At 52.0% G+C, this 22,600-nt stretch overlaps 2 protein-coding genes across 28 annotated transcripts in view; one reads left to right on the forward strand and one right to left on the reverse strand.

Moving 5' to 3' along the window:
* RBFOX2 (RNA binding fox-1 homolog 2) overlaps positions 1 to 12,728 on the forward strand; it is a 289,602-nt gene extending 276,874 nt beyond the window's left edge. For 18 of the 27 annotated variants that reach the window (XM_086712404.1, XM_086712405.1, XM_086712403.1 and 15 more), the window contains 4 exons: positions 1,257 to 1,288; positions 4,876 to 4,964; positions 5,394 to 5,466; positions 7,160 to 12,728. In XM_086712404.1, coding sequence (XP_086568530.1) covers positions 1,257 to 1,288; positions 4,876 to 4,964; positions 5,394 to 5,466; positions 7,160 to 7,214 — 249 coding nt within the window. In that variant the 3' untranslated portion in view covers positions 7,215 to 12,728. Of the gene's footprint in view, positions 1 to 1,256; positions 1,289 to 4,875; positions 4,965 to 5,393; positions 5,467 to 7,159 lie in introns of those variants that run through there. The other 9 variants (XM_086712408.1, XM_086712395.1, XM_086712401.1 and 6 more) reach the window with 2 other exon arrangements.
* Positions 12,729 to 14,237: 1,509 nt separating this feature from the next.
* The window catches only part of APOL5 (apolipoprotein L5), a 29,867-nt gene continuing 21,504 nt past the window's right edge, over positions 14,238 to 22,600 (reverse strand). The window contains 3 exon segments of the mRNA XM_025926452.1: positions 14,238 to 14,411; positions 16,722 to 16,925; positions 17,617 to 17,820. Coding sequence (XP_025782237.1) covers positions 14,238 to 14,411; positions 16,722 to 16,925; positions 17,617 to 17,820 — 582 coding nt within the window.

Raw genomic sequence — 22,600 nt, forward strand, 5'->3', positions numbered from 1 at the left:
TTTCCAAAGTAGATACAGGTCTCCGTCAAAAACAGCAACAGTATTATCATTATTGTAAGTTTTTAGTACTCATGTCTGTGTTAACACTTAATCAGAGGTGCCCTATTGCCACAGAAGGGTGGCCCCCCCTACCCCCCACCCCCCAGGACCCATCTAGACAGTGTTTCTCGGCTGGAGCCGGGAGGAGGCAAGGGAAGGGAGGAGTTAGAATCGTGTAGGGACAAATGAAGCGATCCCCAGAGGCACAGCAGGTCAACCCAAAGTCAACCCAAGCTCGTGGGGATAGGTCTCTGCTCCCTGTAGCGATTTTAAGCATCACATCTGCCTTTCTCTCCACCCACCCCCACCGCCCTGGCTCAGTAAATCTGTACATCACGTGCAGGGACCAAAGCTTTCATTTTGTCTGCTGGTCTTAAAACACACACTCTTCTCCTCAGTGTCACATAATGTCGCTGTCTTCCAGGTAGAAAGAAGGTGTCTTGACATCACATGCTCACCAAAGTCCTGTTTTCATGTAAATCTAAAACAAAACCAAAACAAAATTCACGGCTAGGTTAAAAACAAGAGAAGGGGAATGTCTGCCAGGATGAGATCCTCCTAATAGACAACGCAGATACGGGAGGGCAGGATCTGTAGAGCCCTTCCATTCTGTTCTGGTTAAAACAGAACTGTGCAGGAGCGTCCTGTGGTCAGTGTGGCAACATTATAAAGTTAATTAAACGCTAAAGCTGATTCAGAGTGGAGTAGAGAATCCCTAGCAGGTGATGGTGAACCCTGGAGAGCTGAGACATGAACATCAAAAGGATCTTCAAGGTAACCGCATTGTCCTGGGAAAGAGCTGGAAGTTGAAGGCAGGGATGTCTTACGGATATGTGGAAAGCTAGAACATTCAGCACAGGCGCTATGGCAGAAGAACTCTGGGTCAGAGTGGATGGGTGCTGACGGAGGGCCGGCGAGTGCTGCGGGTCAGGACTGGACCATGCGGTCAGGGTCAGGAAGGGTGAATAGGGGAGCGATGTAGCTAGCGTCGGGCCACCCCTATTGGGAACATTCTGGAGTCCTTCATAACGAATCATAAAGGAGTGAGAAAGTGAGCCTTTTAACGGGGCATGTGTATGTTTGCATCAGGCTCAGCCCATGCCAAATGTATCCAGCTCTCAGGGTTCCAAAAAGCAGTCCATGTGTGCCCTCCTACATTAGGGTGTGCTGTGGCCATGCTAATCCCCATTTTTTGTTTTATTTCAAATCACACACAGATAGAGTCTGCAAACTGCTTCAGATCCAACAGGTCTGATTGTGTGTAAATACATATGTCCTTTTTAATTTTTATTAATGGTTGCTTCAGTTTTGCATCAGTGCATGGTTAAAAGCAATACACATCAGCTATTTCATGACTTCATATCTCCAAATGAATTATTTCTCCTCTTTTTTTTTTTTTTTTGTTTGTTTGTTTGTGCAGTCAGCTGAAGACATGTTAGCATCCCCACTCTAAACCTCTCAGTGGAGTCTCTGTTCCCTTCTCTGACATAACAGATGGGTTACTGCTTGTTATAATTATTAACATCGTGGTGTGGGCCAGGGCTAGGGCGGGCGACCTTGACTATTTCTTTGGGCTGGGGAGGGCCCGTCGTTAGGGTCTGGAATGTTAACTCCAGTGGTGACTGACTGTTTCCGTAATAGCCGGTTGTTGTGGCTGCACGCTCTAGTACCTGAGGCTGTGTACTTCACCGAGCTTGTGGTAGAGCCTAGGGCAAACCGCTGTCCCAAGAGAATGCTGGGATAGATAGAGTTAGCCAATACGAGTCTGAACGTGGTGATTTTGCTGGTTGTTTTAGCTCCAGATGTTGGCATGCTCAGTTTTTAATGTGATTAATAAATGTGGCGCCATATCCCTCCCCGCCTCCCCCCCCCCCCACGCCTGAACCCTGTCTCCTACCCCCTTCCCCGCCCTTGTTCTTTCTGAAAAACTTAAGAAACAGTAATGAAAACCTTGGTGTTTCAAACTGCACTTTGTTCTCATGTTCTGCAAAAGACCTCAGACTTGCCGGTAGAAGCAAAAGCCGAGAAAACGATTTCTTAGCCCGGAAGCTCTGTGCACTCCGAAATCGGAGCAGGGATAGAGACATCCGAAGTGTCTCTGTCTTACAGTTTTTGATGTATTTTGTTTAAGGCAGCAGCCGAAGTGCTTTGGGGTATGACTACACCCAAGAGAAGTAAATCCACGATAATACAACTTAACTTTTCTAATTTTGGGGCAGTCACTGATGAATTACCAAATTAGCTTGTATCTTTCCCTCCTAAACATAGTCCCCCTTTTAAAGGGCCTCTCTGTAGCACCATTATAAAGTAATCAGGAGAGTCGTCGTGTTGAAATATTACCAACTTACAAAAAAACAAACATTCACGTAGGTTTTCTTCATGCTGATATTCTCCTCAAGCTTTTTCTTATCAGTAAAACACTTGTATTCCTGTTCCGGTTTTCCCGAATTTAAATAGCAAAGAACCTCATCAAATTTCAAACTTCAAAGTCCGAGTTGAGTTAGAATAGAAGGAAACTACTGCACATAGATTCTCTCCCATTTCCTTCTGGTTTGGAAGGAATCTCCTTTCCCCCAGTCTGATCTCTTGAGGTTCTGATGGCTTTTTGCAGGTTGAGGAACATGAGAGGGAGTGGTCCTATCAGTAACTAAATTCAGAACCTCCTTTTCCAGAATTCCAGAATTAGCATGCTAACCGCTCAAAGTGATGATTTGATAGAATCCCCAGTATTTTCAACTTTACAGAGACTTTCAGAGAGTCAGGTCGGTACTGAGCCTCAGAATCCCTTAATGGGAATGTATATTCTGCCCTATGGCATAGAACTTCAGTTTTTAAGTGTTTTACTCAGGTGAACACAAATTGGGCTTTAACTGCTTTGATTACGTTGGTGTTTTAAATTTTTAAAGATTATTTTGGTGTCTTTTGGAATACTAAAGGCACAGACCACCTAATGGTTGTTTACCACGCTATCGTTGCTTACAAAGTTTTCCCAAAGACGGCCCTGGTGTAGACCTCACTCTAGCAAACTTTAATTCTAAACCAATGGAACCATCTGTAGTTATAATGAAAAATTGAGCCTTTCAGGTTCATTTAAAGCTTAAAATTTCAGCTATAATGATTGGCCTGTTGCTTTGGTTAACACCTGCTTTTACTGCTCTTTAGAAGTTTAAAAAAGGACCTACCTAGCTAGCCATAGATACAATCAGGAAAAGAGACACTTTATAGCGTGTGTATGTATAGATAGGTCTAGTTTTAGTTACAGATACAGCGGTGTGTATGTTACAGCCTGGATGTATACAGTTTTGCCCAAATCAGTCTGTTCCCATAGACCTGGCTGGATTTCAGAGTGAACGTGTTGATCTCAGGTAGCCCCCGAGGGTGCTTCCCGCCTTGTTTCTATCCATTACCATGTCATTGCCAGTGTTTGGTAATATTAATTAGAATCTTCTTACTTATACGTGGAAGAATTTGTAATGGAGAAAGAAACGTTTGCTTTCCTGAGTGATTCACTTGAAGAACAAAGAGAAATAATACGTAACTACTGTAATCCAGTCAGAGGGATACCTTGAACGTACGCCGGAAGCTACTGCTGATGACGTCAAGAGTATAAACGTTCCTCCGGAATGCAGAGCGTTCACGTGGAGAAAGCGTACATGAGATGGTGTCATAGCGTGTACCAGTTGAACATAGTTATATCTGAGAGGGAGAAATAGTCATAAGAATTTACACCTGAATTAGGTGTGGGTGAAATAGACGAAGTCTAGAAGAGGAAAAAAAAGTAGGGCTTGCCGGCAGCTTTTTAAAACAGCACTTATTGTTGTGATTTTCTTTGAAACACTTCATGGGAGAGTACATGTGGTTCACCCTGACAGCGGAAACCTTTGGGGTGTTTGTTCCCCTAAAGTGAAGGGAAGTAACAATCGGATGGAAGAGTTTGGAAGCCTCTAGGACCGAGGGGATAGTGGAACCACTGGAAGAAGGACTCCAGAGTGCGCAGTGAGACTGGGTGTTAAGTAAGGGCCTCTGAATCTGTTAGGAGAGGAAAATAAATGCAGGCAAATGCTCAGGCCATGGAGGGAGGCCCAACTCATCTAGCTGAATCCCACTGCAAGGCCCTCGGCCACTCGTAATCTGATTTGCCCCAGTGCTAAATGCAGCTCGGGACCGGCAGACTTTTTCTGCGAAGGGCCAAGGGCTAAACGTTTTCGGCTTCGGAGGCCGTACGGTGCCGTCACGCCTGCTTTCAGAAACAGGTGGCAGGCTGCATCGGCTCACAGCCTGAAGGTTCCAACCCCTGATCTACACTGGTTTTTCCTATTAAACGTTGCCTCTCAACAAAAAGCCTAGTCCTGATGGAGCATAGCACCAGAGAGGACCTTTCTGTTACATCCTGTAGTCTCTTAGCAATAAATCAGCCTGAGAATCTGAACTTAAAACATACACATTTACATTCCCCATCAGTCAGATAGCGTTCTCCCACCTTCCTGCAAATATTTGCCCTGTTGAAAGTTACAGCAAAGACCATGAAGTAAGACCGGTCTGAGATCATGTGTTCGTTGCTTACATCGGAGAACGGGTCCCACTGAGGTAGTTTACTCTTGTAATTGTCCTAAATTGGAAAGCAGATCCCTGCGTTGGGTGGAGCTTAATTTTGTGCCAGGGGAAGGATAACATGCAGACCGATGCAGTTTGAAACATTTCTCCTCCCACGTGTGTGTCCGTGTTTGCGTCTGTCCCTGTGTCATTGTGCGTGTACGTCTGCGTGTGGGTGGGTGTGTGTTGGTCCGGCCGTCGGGGGAGAGGTATCTGTAAAGTCAGTTCTCTTCTCTCCTGTAGGGCGGATACGCAGCCTACAGATATGCACAGCCGGCTACCGCGACCGCGGCCACAGCCGCTGCCGCCGCCGCCGCAGCTTACAGCGACGGGTAAGCAGCGGGGTGGGGAGCCCGGGGGGGGGGGGGGGGGGGGGGTGCCGCCTCCCCGCCTTCCTCCTGTCACCATTTCCGGATCGCCACTCGGGCCACCCTGGGCCTCCGGATGCCTGCAGACCCCCTTAGGCCCTGTGCTCCGCCCCCCTCCCCGCTTATTCCTGTCTCTCTTTGGCTTTGACCCCAGGCTCCCTCTCTCCCTCTTCCTCATCCCCACCTCCTTGCTTTTCCATTTGATGGAAGTCCTTCAGAAGTTTCCAGAGGTACTGCATTTGGGAGTAGAAGCGGACAGGTTTCCGTTCTGCCCGTTCCCCAATAACGTTGAGGACCGAGTTACTCGCTAGTCTTGATTAGCACAGTAAGCGCTCTCATTCTTTTAGATCATGGCCTTTTCTTGCTCTCCCTGATTGTCTTTCTTCTCTCCAGTTACGGCCGAGTATACACAGCCGACCCCTACCACGCCCTGGCCCCTGCCGCTAGCTATGGAGTTGGCGCTGTGGTGAGTATTATTCTGTGTACCGTATTTTTTTTTAACCACTTTACACCTTTTAACTTTTACCTGCAGTTTGCAGAAGCTCTCGAAGTGTAACAAATTCAGCCCTTCTTCCATTGCCAAAGTGTTGAAGCCACAGAAGACTAGCTGGAAATTCATATCACCTTCATCTGTGTATTGTAGCGTGAGCCCCTTGACCTGGTTACCGGCAGCAGAAAGGCATGAATAGTGACAGTCTGCCCTGGGTGACGGCATCATTTGGGAGAGAAAGAAGGGAACAGGTTGATGCTTTATATTGGCTCAGATGTTGGATACATACACCTGTGGCTTGGTTTAACTGATAGGTCTTAGCAGAGATGTCGGGGGAGAGACTCTCCAGCTTTCACAGTAAGCTTCCCAAAACCTGTGCATTAGTTTCAGATGCAGATATCAAAGGATGTCCCTGCCATTTCTGAGCCTTCTGGCAGAAAGCACTAGAAATCACCAAATGAATGCCTTACAAAGGTCTTTTCTATCCGTAACATTCATAGCAAAATATGATGTTTTCCTGGAAGCGTAGAAAAGATCCATAGACCTCAATTTAGAATAATCCTCCCCCCAACCAAACTCGAACCCTCACTGTGGTATTTTTGTGGTGGCCTGGATACCTCCAGGCCCAGTGATAGTGACTCACCGGCCGCAGCAGGGACACACCGTGTCACAGCGACATCTCCTAACACTGTGTGCCATCCAGAGTACAGCCAGGCAGCGGCCTGGGGGTCACGGACGACAGTGTGTGATGGGGAGGCAGAGTGATAAATGAAATTTAAGACCGGGAGGAATATGAGAGAGCCCATCATTTCTCACACTAAATTTCTAATGATAGATTTGTGGGAGGAAGTAACAGGGTCCTGAGGGGAATGTAGGTGTAGACAGACAAGATAAAGACAAGATAGAAGTTGCTGAGATTTTGTGTGCCAAAAAGATAGAGATCCGACCCCGTAAGAATGACCCAAGGAGAGAGAGATGTTCCTAGGGAACTTTTAATGGAGATAGGTCGTTGGATAAAAGAAAGGAATTAAAGCCCAGTTAAAATGAGAGAGAGAGAGAGAGAGAGGGAGGGAGAGAAGGAAGGAAGAGAAGGGAGGGAGGAAGGAAGGAAGGAATTCAGATACGTCAAGAAGCACCTAGTTGGCACATTTTGTAGGTTATAGAGGAACTAGACTTTAATATTTAAAAGATTGACTGTGGTTTAAATCCAGCACCATCTCGAACGTGGTATGTGACAGTTAGTGGTCAGAGCACCTGAGCACCTGTTCCCTGCAGACAGGTAATGTGCAAGAAGGTGAAATCAGCTGTGATGTCATCAAGGTAAACCGAAACTCGTGCTAAATTTTAAACATCAGATTATTTACTGACTTGGTTTTAAACTCTACTGAGTTTCCCTTCTTTGCTAATTCATGTAAATCATTAAGTACAGTGTTGTCATACCCTCTTCTTGAGAATATCGGGCCAGCAGTGAGTGTCGTGGGTTCTGGTTTGAGCCCCTTAGAGGCAGAAGTTGGTTTCCCAATGTCACTGCACAAGGTCACATCGTACCAGTTGCTTTGAAGCTTCTAAAGAAACTGTTTTCCCAAATCCCTTTTCAGGACACTTTTCTTCACCTTTAATGTTTCTCTCATCAACCTTTTAATTATTTTTATGTCTCTAATTACTGCAGGCGAGTTTATACCGAGGTGGCTACAGCCGATTTGCCCCCTACTGAAGTGACGTGAGACCCCGCAAATGGGACAGCCCCCCAGTTCATGAGGCCTGGCTATTGCAATATTTACTAGTAGAGGAACTCTATAGCAAGATGAAGAGGAAAAACAAACAAACAAAAAAAAAAAAAACACAAAAAAAGAGAGAATACTTTTTTATACCTCACTATGTTCTTTGAATATGTATTTTTCCTTTAAATTTCTGCCTTTAATTCTTTTGTTCCAAAGATTGTGCATTTTTTTTCTTTTTTTTTTCTTTTTTTTTTTTAACTGTGGTAAAAAAAAAAAAAAAAAAATAATGCATTTCCATGTCTGTATGTCCGTGCTAGCTCATTCTGTCAATCACGGAAGAGGCAGTTCATGAGGAAGGAGAGACCCTTAGGAGCTGATGAATGCATGTGATCAGAAATCAGCAGACAGAGTTACCAAAGTGTATCCGGTGCTGAGTGGCTGGGGGACAAGCAGAAGTGGAGATCTTTCTGCGACAGGATATTCTTCTAGTCTTCTGAGTTTCTGGTCTTCGGCAGGCAATTCTGGTTGGCTGTGGCTGGAATCCACATGCTGATAGATGACAGGAATTTGTGCTTGCAAAGCGGGAGAATTAAAAGCCACTGTCCTCTCCTCTTCCCTCCTGTCTTCTCCATCCTTTTTACAATCATCTTACCTGCACAGCCTGAGACGGTTGGCATAGTTTTTGGAATTATAGTATTAATATTTCCAAACACGCTCTCAGACTGTGGATAATAAACACCTCATTAGGAAACCGATCTCAGAATGAACTCCGGAGTGTGAAAAAGATCATTCTTTTCTTTCTTGAGATCCTAGCATTCCTGCTGGGCCTCTTCTCCTTTCTCTGAACCACGGCTTGGCTCATCTGTGCTTTTATGAACTCCCTGCTCCCGCGTCCTCAGGAGTCAGGAATTTAGGACCCAGGGACAGGAGAATAAATAGCCAGCGACCAGATTTCCCGGCTTGAGGGTTAGAAGTACAGAGTGTTGGGAGTCAGTAAAGACAGTAAGGAAAAGAAAAGGGCTATCGGAGGGTGTCTGGCAGGGCTCTGATATTCCTGTCCTTTCTCTTACATCAAGGTGTAAAACGTATGAAAACCGTTAGCAAAAGATCAAGCATCGAGTGCCGGGTCCGCTGTCCCTGGAAGCTTGCGGTGACCGGGGCACGGAAGGGCAGGCAGGGGCGCTTTGTACTGGCTCCAAAGCCATAGGAATCCCCGCTCCCGGGGCCTCTGCGAGCCACTTCTCTGTCCACAGTCTTGAGCTCTCGTGGCCCTTCCGCCCGGCTTCTCGTCATCCTCCAAAGACGCCAGCCGAGCACCCGCCCACTTGGCATATATACCAACACTACAGGATATCAAATCCGAGCCCCTGAGGTTGCTCCCCTCCCATCCTGGAAAGAGAGTCTGACGTGGCAAGGATCTTCTGTGTTGCCAGGAAGAGTCCTGTGGTGGCCGCAGCAGTGGGTCACTGCCGCGGCCCTGCGGCTTTGATGTTACATGTATAAGCAAGGTAGGGGAGAGGCGTTTCTCTTCTAGCTGGTAATGGTAGAGGCCAGGGTCCTGCCGCATTTCCAAAATGAAGGCCTGAGAAAATAGAAAAGCACGTTCTGTTTGGCTCCCTGGTCTATTCACGTTGGTACTAGGGTGACCTCTCACCCAAGGGATAGCTGCTCAAGGGAGTAATTCAGAGACATGGAGCTTCCGGTTTGGTATGGGTTTATTTTCCGTTTGTGTTTTTGTTTTTGTTTTTGTTTTTTTACTCCTGCCTCCACACATGTTCTTGACTGATGACTATTCGTGTCCCTGAATTAAAATGACTGACACATGGCAGCATGAAGCATCCTTTGTAAGCAGAGTGATCTGTCCGGGAGGGACTGGCCTGTCGTGTAAAGCACAACTCTTCTCCCCCCTCGGAAGCCCCGCTCTCCTGATGACCGGGGGAGAGGCTGTCCCTGAAACGAGGGGAGACGTCAAGGAAGATAGAGGCCTCGATGCAATCTTAACTGATTCTGGGGAGGACTGCATGGAACAGGGGACACCAAACTGCCCGGGCCGTTGGCCACTTTGAAGGGTTCTCCTCCCCAAGCCAAAGTTTGGTTCGTTGCCGTTAAGACAATTTTTGTTGTGTTGTATATAAATATTTTAGTTAGAGGAAGGGTTCATGGGATGTGGGGGCTATCACAGTTCTAGAGAATGGGGGCAGGGAGGATTTTTTTTCCCCCCTTTGCTTTTGGCTTTTGTTTTGAGGGAGAGCTTTTACTGACTAAAGACACAGAGAAACCTCGGGTTGTGTTCAAACAGGGGCCATTGACAAAAATGGCAAACCACGGCTCGGTGGAGACCAGGCCAGATTTTACGTGGTTGTGGCTGTCGCAGGGGAATGAGCTTAATCATTTGCTCTTCTTTTGTCCGAGAGAGAGACCAGGACGGTGGGAAAGGGAGAGAAGGCAGCCCCCACCGCCCTTCGGAAAGAGGCGGAAGCTGGAGCTTGGGGTTCCTTGCGTGCATTTCAGTTCAGCGGGTTCTGGCTGAGGACTCCGCGGGCAGGCCCTGCGTGCCCTGCTGCGTCTCCAGGGATGGCTTTGAGCTCGGCTTCCTCCAGTCCCTTCTCTAAGGAAAGCCAAGCAGAGTTCGGCTTTCGCCAGAGGGCCTTTGCTTTTTAGCGTCAGCACTGAGACTCGGGGCTCCCGTGAGCACCCGAAGGAGACGGTGTCGGCCTCCCCCTCACCTCTTGAACTTTGAGACTCCGTACAGCCAGCCCCCCTCGGAGGCAGGTTCCTCGGAGCACCGAGGCTTGTCTGCTCCCGGCTCTGGTTCCCGTCGCACCGAGCGACCGAGCCGGGAGGGAGTCTGGCGTCTGGGGGCTCGTGGGCGGATGCCGCTCGATGATCCAAAAACCTCACCGATGCTGAAGGCCAGCACGTGACCGATTTCCACAGCTTTCCCGTAGCTCCTGGCGTGGACTCCTGTGCTTAGCATCTTACTCCTAGAGAAGCTGGGCTCCTTTAAGGAGACCCCTAGCGAAAACCGTCCTCTCGGTCTCCCTCTTTCGGCCCAGAGAGCTGCCCGTAGGTCTTTTCTGGAATCCCTTGTGGTGCGCGGTTCACCGGGTCAGACGTTGTGACTCAGCGTTGTTAAGGCTCTCGGGTTTGCCGGCCTTGCCGCCGCCCCCGGCCTCCGGCAGCCACGAGGTGGGATGGAGCCGGTGTCACTTGTCCTCGAAAAAGAAGGGCACTGGGGCTCAACTCCTAGTTTAAGAGGGGAGCTAGTGGACGTTATTCAGTAGAAACCCGGGACAGCAGCTCTTCCTGAAAAGTAGAACCCCTCAGGGGCTGGGCCGCTCTGACTTCAGGTCATACTTTCCTAACCGTGCAGCGGAGCAGTGGGTGAGTCAACACCCCCCATTAGTTTCCCGATGGGAGGGAGGTGTAGACTCGGGATGGAAGCCACCTCGAGGACCTGCAGGAAGGCCTTGATCACCCCCCTTTCCTCGGGCAGGCGCGCGAGGCCACGCCAGGGTCCGTCTGGAAGGCACGCCGGCCGGGAGCCCGGCATCCAGCCCCCTCTGCTGCTTGCAGCCTCTAGGACAGTAACATTTGCAGAATTGCAGACTTTTTTCCCCCAGTTGATAGGAAGAAAGGGACTTTGGGGGGTGGGGGTTGGGGAAGGGGTAGTGGTGTTTTAAAAAGCATAAGTTACCTGTTTGCACTGTTATAAGATAGGAAAAAAAAATAGTGGGCAAGGTGAACATCAGACGTAAATTTGCGTGTTTTTATTTTGTCATGCTCTTGAAGATGTCTGACCATTTGTAGGTATACACCAGTGAAACTTGATTCTCTGTTGCATCAAACACTTCTTTTTTTTTTTTTTTTTTGGCAATGTTACTGTCCACAAACCTCTTCTCCCCTCCCTTTCCCTGTTCCTGTGTACTTCTTCATACTTGCTTTACTGATCAACCAGGCAATAGCCATCCAAGAGCTAGAGCGTGAAGCAGGGCCCTCTCCAAGTAAGCTCCGGGTGTCCTAAGCCAGCACGTGCCCTCTGGTTTAGTGAGTGCAGTCGAGTCCCTGGCACCTGTCTTGAAAACAAGGCTTCCAGACCAGACTCCAGCAAGTTCTCGAATTCCTGAATCCGATGGACCAGGAGCGAGGAGCTGAGCGTGGAGGGGACCCCTCGGGTACCGAAGTTGGCTGTAGTAGCTGAGTTCTTCTCCACGTTACCGGAACTGTAGCCAGTTAACAGTTTACTCAGGAAAACGGTAGATCAATTCAGCCATGGTAGTGCTGGTTGGCAGGGATTGGTAACTGAGGGAACTGCTCGTCAGCCAAAACGCAAACCTTGCCTTTAAGGAGACTGCCGGCGGGGGGCTGGGGGGGGTGGGGGAGGGCCTTTCCGTGTCCCTTCTGGCTGGTGGTCCCACACGCCTGTGTGGGGAAGGCCCGGTCACACTGGCAAGCAAAAAGGGAACATCAATTCTCTTTCCTCTCCCCACCCCCTGCCCCAGTCACCGACACCAGATTCCCAGGGGGTACACGCGGTTTTGATTTTTTTTTTTTTTTAAGTGACTTTCGGTTTGGTTTTTCTGGGGACTGATAAGTGCTTTAAGCAATGTCTCTACCCCGTTGAGACTCCCAGCTTAGCCATTTTCTTGTATTTTTCTGTTCACAGTATTTGTGTGTGTGTGTGTGTGTGTGTGTGTGCGCGCTCGTTTTGGCTGTATTATATATCGAGTGATGAATTGATCCTCTTTTTTCCCTAAGGGATATGAACTGTTTTTGTTTTTGTTTTTTTTTTCTTGTGTTCTAATTCTGCTTGTGAATAGCTGGAGCAAACCTGGGGCTGACACACGTAAGCTAGGGCTCAAGTGCTCAGAGAGCCAGCGCAGTTGACTCGTCCCTGACGGGCGACCGACCTGCGTCTCTGAGCCTTTCAGTCCAAATCTTTGCAAGGCTGAAAACGCCACAGACCCTCTCCTCTCCTCCCCACCCCCCATGGCAGGGACTGGACCATCCCGACATGCAACACGCAGCCTCTCCGGCCCCCTCCCGTTGCCATGGCAAAACAGGTACCTTTGGGGCACGGGGGCATCACGTGGGATGCTTGTACAATTGACCACCTCGCCTTCTCTCCCCACCCCCTCACCCCCAGAGTCACTTCCTAGGACACCCGAGCTGCTTGCCCAGGGTCCTGTTTCCCTGCGAACTCCAGAGAAGCACCCCAGGGCTTTGTGACAGTCTCTGACTCCCTCCCCGTCTCGTTAAGAATCATATTGTATAGTAGCTTTCAGACCATACAGTATTCATTGGGTTACTCCTATTATTATCAAGTAGCTGGAATTGTGAAGGTCGGAGTAGTTAGATCTTTAGCTTTTATTCCTTATTTTTTTGTATTACTATCCATGTGTATAAATTATTGATCATGTTGCTGGCTTTTATAAACTCTAAGCAAAGGAGGAGCACTGCCTCTGCCTTTGCAAATGGTAATGAAGCACTGTTTTTAAATAAAAGAGAGAAACACCATTCTTGGGCCTGTGTGCGTTGATCTGGGGATCCCTGTCGCCTCCGGGAGGCTCCACACCTACCCCTTGGATTTGACTTCTTCAGAGGGAGGAGAGAGGAGGCAGCGCGGCACCTTCTGGGCGGAGGGCGCTCTGGGTCTGGGTCTTGCGGGCTGGGGGGGTAGGTAGGTGAGGCCTGAGTCTGGGGGAGGGAGCTGGGGGGGGAGGGAGGGGCTGGGGGCCGTGGGGGCGGTGGGGAGTGCCTCGCCGTGGGTTCCTCTGGGCTGGGCAGAAGCTGCATTTTGTGCTTCTGCCTCTGACCTCCTTTCAGCCCTCGTGCTCTCCTGGACTCCTCGCTGCCCCCTCCCCTTCCGGCCACTTGACCTTCCTGCCTCACTGTCCCTGTCATGGTGTCCCCTGGGCTCCTGTGCCCTCTCCTTCCTGTGGGGTCCTCCTGGCCCTTCTCTCCCCTGGCCAGACCTTCTCACCCGCCCCTCCTGTGCCGGTTTCCCCCCTCCCCCGGTCTCCAGAATTCTCCACGAGCCTCCAGTGCCCTCCGCTCGGCTCTCCGGTCACCTTGCTTCCTGTTCCGTGGAGGAGATGGAAGTGTCACCATCTCCCTGAAAGAATGCGCTTTGCCACCAGACACCTACCCGAGTTCACACGCCTTCTTCCCCCCTCTCTCCTCTTCTACTGGAAACACATTCTTCACCTTAGGAGCTGCCCCCACACTCGTGCCCCGCACCTCATCCTTCCGGGGACCTTTGTCGTGCCCTCCTGCGAGGTCAACCTTTCACTTCCTACTCGTTAGTCCCTCTGGCATTTAAACCTACTTACCCCTTTAACATATTTTTTAAGTAATTCTGCAAGATGCCAGGTCCTCTCCTACGTGACAGACTTCTGGAATCGATTTCTGCCCACTGATGCCCCGTGATCCTTCCACCTGCACGGCCACCGTGGGGGGGTGAAGGCTCCCGCTGCTGCCACCACGCTAGCTAGTGGGTCCCACTTCCTCTCCAGTGGTCCCCGTTTCCCTCCATTTGCCCAGCAACGCCCACCACCGAAGTCTGTTCTCCGTTGGTAACCCGCTTGTTACCAACACGGTGCGTGCGTGGTCATGCGCTTCTGTCCAGAACACCACCTGCTCGGCTCCCCACCCTGGTCCGAGCGCCTGGGCGTCAGGACGGCCAGCACCAGGCACGTGGAAACAATCTGTTGGGGGCGGGGCGGGGGGGGGAGGGCTGCGTGAAGTGAGACACAGTCTCCAGCCTGCCTTCCCCTCTGTGGTCGCCCCGAGTGAGTAATCGGGTCCCACTTGAGAGCCATCCACGTTATCTTCTCGATCTTTCTCGCAGCCCCGAGGCAGGCACTTGGGCACCGGCCCTCCCGGGTCTCTGGGCGCCCCCTCCTTTGCTGAGTACACCACGTGGGCAGAGTCCTGACTGCTCTTCTCCCAGGCCATCGCTAGGGGTGTGTTTGCAGCCAAGTGCCCCCCCCCAGGAATGAGCGTCCATCAGGGACAAAGAACAAGCTAAGCCAGACGGGGATCCTCCGCGTAATCCGGCTGCAGTGTAGACCTTCGGCGTCCATCCGGGCTCTTATCACCTCTCCCTCCACGCCCACGGGACTTGGGGACACTGAGGCTCCCGCAGTCCCCTGTGCCAGGAGCACCAAAGCCCTCTGTCTCTGCCCCAGTCTCGTGTTTCTGCCAGGATGCGGGAAACGGTAACGGGCCAACCTAGCCTCCAAGGAGGGAGAAGTCAAAGCCCAGACCTGATATGTTGTCGCTCCCCTATTTAAGACGTGGAAGCTGCAGAGAGGTGACCTAACTTTTGCCCTAAGTCACCTAAGTAGGAAGCGGCAGCCCCAGGATCCAGGCTTAGCCAGTGCAGCCCGAGTCTGTGCCCTGTGACCTCTGAGCTCTGGTGTTTCCAGGCGCTTCCCTTGTGGGAGCTCCTGCAGGGGGCGCCTGGGTGGCCCAGTCGTTTGAGCCTCCGACTTGGACTCAGGTCGGTTCGTGAGTTCGAGCCCCGCATCAGGTTCGCTGCTGTCAGCCCGTCAGCACAGAGCCCGCTTCGGATCCTCTGTCTTCCTCTCTCTGCCCCTCCCCCGCTTGCGCTGTCCCCAGTAACGAATACGTAAAAAAGAAACCAAGGGACTCCTGCAGAAATCCAAGAGCCAGCCAGCTGTACCCTGCCCCTGGCTGTCCCTGTGCCTCCTGTAGGGTCCTCTTCCTCCACCCAGCCTGCAAGTCCCCGTGTCCCTGGGCCCCTCCCCTCCCGAGAACTTTGCCGTCAGGTTCCGCTCTCCGCGGGTGACAGACCACCCCCCCCCGAAGTCCGGGACCCCCTCCCCCAAAACTCCACACCGCGGAGATCGTCTCGCCACCCCAAACCTTGCGTTCCCTCGGTCGGTGAGCTGAACAAACGTTGGCAATCACCGTGTTGAAACCCAAAGGAGAAAGGAAAGGACAAGTGAAAACTCCTGCTCAGAGGAGGGTGTCCCCCACGTTTACCTCGGGCCCTTGCACCTTCTGGGTCTGTTTTCACTGCCGCGCCGTCCCTCTCGCTGAGCCAGGTGCCCGATTGTAGCACCTTCCCCGGCCCCAGCCTGCTCTGCGCCCAGCACCACTGCCCATGCCCGGATCCACCTGCCGCCTCTCCCGCTTGCTCTGCCCAGGGCGGGAGCGGGGCCCCGGCACCTTCCACCTCCCCGCACCACGCTGCCTGGCCTCCTGCCCCTCCGCCAAGCTCGTTCCGTCCATCTAACCTCCTCTGCTCGGAAACACAGCCCCGGCTCTCATCCTTCTCCCCAATTAAATCCTGCCCCTCAGTGACCGGCCAGTCGTGGCGAGCCCCCTCCACCTATACGACTTCCTATTTGACCTCCTTCGGAGCCCTTAGCCATCCCGAAATCATCTCAGGTCAGCTGGCTCACTCGTGTGTTTGCTTCTAGGTTTCTCTCACTCCTTCCATTAGATTCTGGTTCTAGAAGGTGAGCCTTGGCACAGAAGGGGGCGGGCAGCCTCAAACACCCCGCTGCATCCCAGGGCCCGGCCGGCCGTGTGGCCAGCACTCAGCACAGCCACTGGTGAAGGAAGGATGGCCGGACCCCTGCCTCCAGAATGTTCCTCTCCTGGCCTGCCAGCCCTCTACACGTGGGCCTGGATTCTCCTTCTAAAATTAATGTGACCACATCATCCCTTGCCTCAAAATCCTTGAGAAACTCCCATTTTCCAGAGTCTAAAATCCAAATTCCTTAACACGGCACTCAAGGCCTCCACGCCCCCAGCTCAGGCCCCCTTGCCCGCTGGCTCCCGTGCCCGCCCGGCCCCGCTGCCGGGGACTGCCCCCCAGACAAGCCGTGCCTCCCTCTCCCCTGGCCTTTGCCCCTCTTCCCACACCGAATGAACTTGTCCTCAACTTTCAAAGCTCAGATCAAATGTCATCTCTTTTGGGGGCACCTGGGTGGCTCGGTCGGCTAAGCGTCCGACTTTGGCTCAGGTCACAATCTCACGGTTCGTGAGTTCGAGCCCCGCGTCGGGCTCTGGGCTGACCGCTCGGAGCCTGGACCCTGCTTCGGATTCTGTGTCTCCCTCTCTCTCCGCTCCTCCCCTGCTCACCCTCTGTCTCTCTCTCTCTCTCTCTCAAGGATAAACAGTTTTTAAAAAGTCATCTTTTTTTTTTTAATTTTTATTTTTTTTTAGGTCAGGGAGGGGCAGAGAGAGAGGGAGGGAGAGAATCCCAAGCAGGCTCCGTGCTGTCAGCCCAGAGCCCCACTCGGGGCTTGAACCCACGAATCGTGAGATCATGCCCTGTGCCAAAGTGGGACACTCAACCGACTGAGCCACCCAGGCGCCCCCCGCCCCCCACCATAGTGGGCTCTTTACACGTTTTATTTTGTCGACTTGACCCCCTCCCACCCACGTCAGTCTTTCCGCTTGACAGACTGTAGCCACGAAGATCTACTTTGAGCCACGTTCAGCCCACTCCTGCAGCATCCGCTAACCACGCACACGGGTGCCACTTGAAGACCAGGCCCGGAGAAGCCGGATCTTCCACTGGGAACGGTGCTCGTGTCTGGCCTCCCAGCAGACCGAGCTTCCGGAGGGCGGAGAACCATCAGTCGTGTCCGGTTTTCTGCCGCCTCGCTGGGCACCTGCCCGCATATACTTCAGTACAATATAAGCTGTACTGAAGGTGCCACAGAAAGACGCCGTCTGGAACACACAGCCCGGGAGGTGACAGGCACCGAACTCTGACTCCCCAGAGGTTTCCCGGGAAATACGAGATGACTCTAGGATGCGGGTCTGAGAGGCGGCTCCCAGCCTCAGGCTCCCATCCCTGTGCCTCCAGAGGGGCTTCTGGACTATGCCCTCAGCTCCGCGCACCCAAGGTGCCCACGGCTATCGTGATGGCGACCAAGGTCATTGGTTTTTTTTTGTTTTTTGTTTTTTTTTTTTGCCAGGCTTCTGTTTATCTCGGCCGGAGCCAGCTCTGCGCTCTCGGTCAAGTCTCTGCCCGCCTGCCCCGCCGCGTCTCCACGTATAGAACGTTCAGGTAGACCGGGGGGCCCGTGGGGACCCTCCCGATGCCGCAGCGCAACCGGTCTCCCCAGGTGAAAATCAGGCCTCGACAAATGCTCGGTTCCAGGGCCGAGGACGGTCTGCTCGGAGACCCCCAGCCCAGCGTTCTGTCTTCCCCTGGGAGCAAAGTTCCTTCTCCTTCTCGGTCGACAACAGGGCCTTGCACCCACCGCGCCCCGCAAAGAAGCCTCGGGAGGGCAGTTGGACCAATACTCTGACCAAGCGGGGTCCGAACCCGGCCCCGCCCGGGGCCTTGGCAGGGAAATGACGTGTGGATCTTGGAAACCGCCTGATCCCGCTCTTGGCCGGGCCCTGCGATTCTCACCCCGAGCTGCAGGGCAGAACCACCATTTGCACACCCGGGCTGCACGCCTGGGGGGTTCTGCCCCAACCGGCCTGGGCGAGAGCTGGGCCTCTGGATGCTGTGAAGAGGGAGGCGACGCTGGCCCGGGCCCTGGCTGGAAACCGCCACCCTGAATGATCGGGGATCCCGCCGTCGCCTCAGAGGCCGGAGACCTCCAAAGTCCTCCTGAGAGAAAACAGGTTCACTTAGGCTGGCATCGACGCCCCCCTCCATGGTCATGTTAACCTTTCTTTTTCCTCTAGAAAATAATGTCTCTCGCTCTTTTTCTTTCCTCTAGAAACGAACGTCTATTAATCTTTCTAAGTTGATGTATCTGTTTTCAGAGAGAGATATTGTGAGTGGGGGAGGGGCAGGGAGCGCGGGAGAGGGAGAATCCCAAGCAGGCTCTGGCGGTGTCCATGCGGAACCCGACGCGGGGCTTGAACTCACGAACCCGTGAGATCATACTTGAACCGAGATCCAGAGCCAGGCGCCGGGGCGCCTGGGTGGCTCAGTCGGTCGAGCGTCCGACTTCGGCTCAGGTCCTGATCTCACGGTTCGTGAGTTCGAGCCCCGCGTCGGGCTCTGGGCTGACAGCTCGGAGCCTGGAGCCCGCTTCGGATTCTGGGTCTCCCTCTCTCTCTGCCCCTCCCCTGCCCCTCCCCTGCTCGTGCTCTGTCTCTCTCTTAAAAATAAACATTAAAAAAATTGAAAAATAAAAAGAGTCGGACACTTAACCAACTGAGCCACCCGTTCGCCCCTGTTAATCTTTTTTCAAACGCAGGGAAGGAGGCAGCGGGTCGGTCTCAGTCAGTGACCAGCTGAATGCAAGGGCCATGGGTCTGTGCACCGCAGCCAGATCCCTTCTGGAACACGCCGGTTCTCAGATGCCCTCCCGCTCCCATCTCCGTGGAAAGCTTCTGTCTGCCGGGACCAAATTCGAAACCTCCATACCCAGGCACTGAGGGCACCTTACAGTTCTGGCTTCAGAGCATCTTTCCAGGCTTAGAATCAATAATGAGGAGCCCAAACTGGATGAGCGAAAGGCCATCCCTGTCTCCTCCTCCCCCCACCTCCCAAAAAGGGGAGGCCACCCCCCCCCCCCCGACGGCTCAGTAGGCACGAGGCGCTCTGTTAGACGCCTTTATCCCACCATCCTCGGTTCTGTGTCTCGTCTACAGGAGAAGGAGGCCGGATGACCAGACGGGGTGTGAGCTCTGGAGGAGGCAGGAAGGGAAGCTGTACCCTGGCCTCCCCGCAGGTTCGCAGTAAAGCCTCCTCCAGGCTGTCCCTCGAGCTTGTTAGAGGGCTGTGTGGCGCTGCGGCCGGAGGGGGCAGGTGTGAGCGGTGCTCTCAGAATCCTGGCGGCTTCACCATCACCCTCGGGCTCCGTCTGGGTTCTGAAATGACGGACTTCCCGGTTCACGGGTGGCCTTTTCCCATTTCAAAAGCCAGAATTCTAGATACTCAAAAGTTGCTTTTTTTTTTTTTTTTTAAGTTTATTTACTTTGAGAGAGACAAAGCGCAACTAGGGGAAGGGCAGAGAGAGAGAGAGAGAGGGGGGGAGGGAGAGAGAGAATGTCAAGCAGGCTCTGTGCTGCCAGCACAGAGCCCGACTCAGGACTCGAACCCATGAAATGGCGACATCATGACCGGGGCCGAAACCAAGAGTCACACGCTCGCTCACGGAGCCATCCAGGCGCCCCTTAAGTTGCTTCTTTTGAAGCATTTAGACCAGAAGTTGGCAAACTTTCTGTAAAGCACCAGATAATCAATATTTGAGGGTTTTTTTTTTATTTTTTTTAATGTTTTTATTTATCTTTGAGAGGGAGAGAGACAGAGAACGAGTGGGGGAGGGGCAGAGAGAGAGCGGGAGACACAGAATCCGAAGCAGGTTCCAGGCTCCGAGCTGTCGGCACAGAGCCCGACACGGGGCTCGAACCCACGAACCGTGTGATCGCGACCGGAGGCGAAGTCGGACGCTTAACCGACTGAGCCCCCCAGGCGCCCCTTGATATCTGAGGTGTCGCAGACCGCCTGGCCTCTGTCACGGCTTCTCAAGTCTGCCATTATCGCGGGAAAGAAACCAGGGGCTCTCCCCAAACAAAGGGGGGTGTGGCTGTGCTCCAATGAAACTTTATTTACAAAGACAAGTGGTGAACCAGATTTGGCCCCTCGGCGATCATTTGCTGACTCTTGCCTTAGACCAACCCCAAGGCTCCAGAAATCTCCGGAAGAGTGTAGGTCAGTGCATGTGAAAATCCTCCCACCAAGCACAGGCTGACTATAAACGCTAATCTGGGCGTGTGCACCCAAGTGTAAACGATGTGAAATCTCCACATAATGTTTAAAAGTAAAGTGATGTCAGGATTGGCTCACTCGAAGTTAAAATGCCTCCAGCCTACAAACACAGACATGTACAAATTCCAGCCCGACTGTTCCTTAATGGTCTGACCTTGAAAAAGTCGCTTCGTCTCTCTGAGCCCCCTTTCCTAACTGGGACGCTTTTTAATGTTTATTTATTTTGAGAGACAGAGAGAGAGAGAGAGAGAGGGAGAGAGGCAGAGAGGGAGGGAGGGAGAGAATCCCAAGCGGGCTCTGCGCTATTAACACCGGGTCTGATACGGAGCTCAGATTCACAAACCTTGAGATCGTGACCTGAGCCGAAATCGAGTCAGACGCTTAGCCGACTGAGCCACCCAGGCGCCCCTTTTAATTGGGACACTTGACCAAGGCAGCATAGGGCAGTGGTTAAGAGCAAGGCGTCGAGGCTCAAGAGGGTTCGGAGTTCCATCCCTGAGCGGCCGCCTGCTAACTGGTCGACCTTCCACAATTTAATGTCTCTGTGCATTAGATTCCTCACCTGTAAATTGGAGAAAAATGTACATACTGGCGGCGGTGGGGGGGGGGGGGGTTCAAGGATGAAGTAGGACAGTATTTATAGAGTACTCAGCACAGTGTTGACAAAGTACTAAGCAGTAACTATGGGCTATTTAGCACAATTCCCAGTGCATAGTAAACCGTATTTCCTCGTTTCTTTTTTGAGAGGGGAGAGGGACAAGAATCAAGGAGAGTCTGGATTGCACGAGGATTCCTCAGGCTGGGAAGATTCGAATGACCCTTATTGCTGATAGGGAATAGCACTGAAGATTCCCCACGGCGACAGTCTCTTAAAATATGTGTGAAAGGGGCGCCTGGGTGGCTCAGTCGGTCAAGCGTCTGACTTCGGTTCAGGTCATGGTCTCGCGGTCTGTGAGTTCGAGCCCCGCATCGGGCTCTGGGCTGACAGCTCGGAGCCTGGAGCCTGCTTCGGTTTCTGTGTCTCCCTCTCTCTCTGACCCTCCCCCGTTCATGCTCTGTCTCTCTCTGTCTCAAAAATAAATAAACATTAAAAAAAAATTTTTTTTCAAATGCTACTTCCTTTCTTGACCACCACTCCCTGCTTCCCCACCTCCCCCCACTGCAGTGATTTCTCCAGTTTCCTGGAAGGTTCTCCAGAGAATCTCAAAAGCTTTGTCTATATTTAAGTCTCCAATTTCTTTCCCCCTTCTCTTAAACCCTCTCCAGTCAAGATTTCATCTACCACTCTGCCATAACTGCTCTTGTCAAGGCCACCGATGGGCTCCACGCTGCCAAATCTGATCAGGGCTCAAACCTCATCGTCCAGGCTTTCTTCCCTGGGCTCCCAGGACACCCCACTCTCGGCTCTCCTCCCCGCCTCGGTGGCTGCTCCTTCTCTGTCTCCTTCGATGATTCCTCCACTTCTCCCCATCCTCTTCAAGCCAGCGTGACCCAAGGCACTGACCTTGTACATCTGCTCTTTCGTACGTACACGCACATCCTTGACGACCCGGTCCGCTCTTGTGATTTTAAATATCATTTATTTACAAATTTGTGTCTGTCACCAGTTTGGTGTTGGAGATCCGGCGTCTTGAATCTAGACACACAGGTCTCGCCATCTACTCAACACCTCCATTTGCTTGGCTGTTGGGTATCTCGAACTTCGCCATGTCCAAACTGAGCAACTTGATCTTGCCCTACACTCCCACAGCCACAACACCTGTGTCGGGTAAGGACCTGTTGTTCAGGGTAACACCTGGGTATTATGGTGGTCTTCTTTTCCTCTCACAAAACGTGGGCTCTACCTTCAGAATAGGTCCAGGCTCTGACACGTCTCACCACCTCCACGGCCACCCCATTTCAAGCCACCATCTTCTCTCCCAAGGACTGTGTCAGTCCCTGTGGTAGCCTTGCCCCTATGGTCTCTTCCCCACACAACAGCCGCAGGGATGCTGTTAAAAGCTAAGGGAGATTATGTCATCCTTCCGCTTGAACCCTCCCGATGTTTACCCATCTCACCCAGTAAAAGCCAAAATCCTACCATAGCTTATAAGACATTGCACTTTTTGGCCTCCATCTGACCTCATCTCCCTTCCCCTCTTGGTGCCCCCAAGCCATTACTCTGCTCCTGTCATGCAGCCTCCTTCCAGCTCCCTAAACCTGTCTTTGCTGTCCCTCTGTCCAGAATGCTCTTCTCCCAGATATCTTCTTGGCTGGCTCCCTCAACGCCTTCATGTCTTTGCTCAGATAAAAGCCTCCCTGAGGTTTTCCCTGATGATCTTATTTAAAATTGCGTTCTTGCCCCACCCTACACTCCCCAGCCTCCTTCCCAGATTCATCCTTCTCCCTAACATCCATTAGTTTATATTATACTGTATAATTTACTTATTTCTTGTGTTTCTTGTCTGCCTCTCCCACTGACTCTCTCACCACGAGACTATAAACCCCATGAAGGCAGGGATGTGTTTTGTTCACTGCTCTATCCCACTGCTTAGAAAAATGCCTTTCACTTGGTAGGTATTAAGTATCTAGATGGGTGGATGGGTGAATGGATGGATGAGTGAATGGATGGATGGATCGATGGGGTGGATGGATGGATGGACAGATGGATAGATGAGATGGATGG

Source organism: Puma concolor, chromosome B4 (assembly GCF_028749965.1).
Source record: "Puma concolor isolate L17-30 chromosome B4, mPumCon1.1.hap2, whole genome shotgun sequence".
NCBI classification, from domain to species: domain Eukaryota; kingdom Metazoa; phylum Chordata; class Mammalia; order Carnivora; family Felidae; genus Puma; species Puma concolor.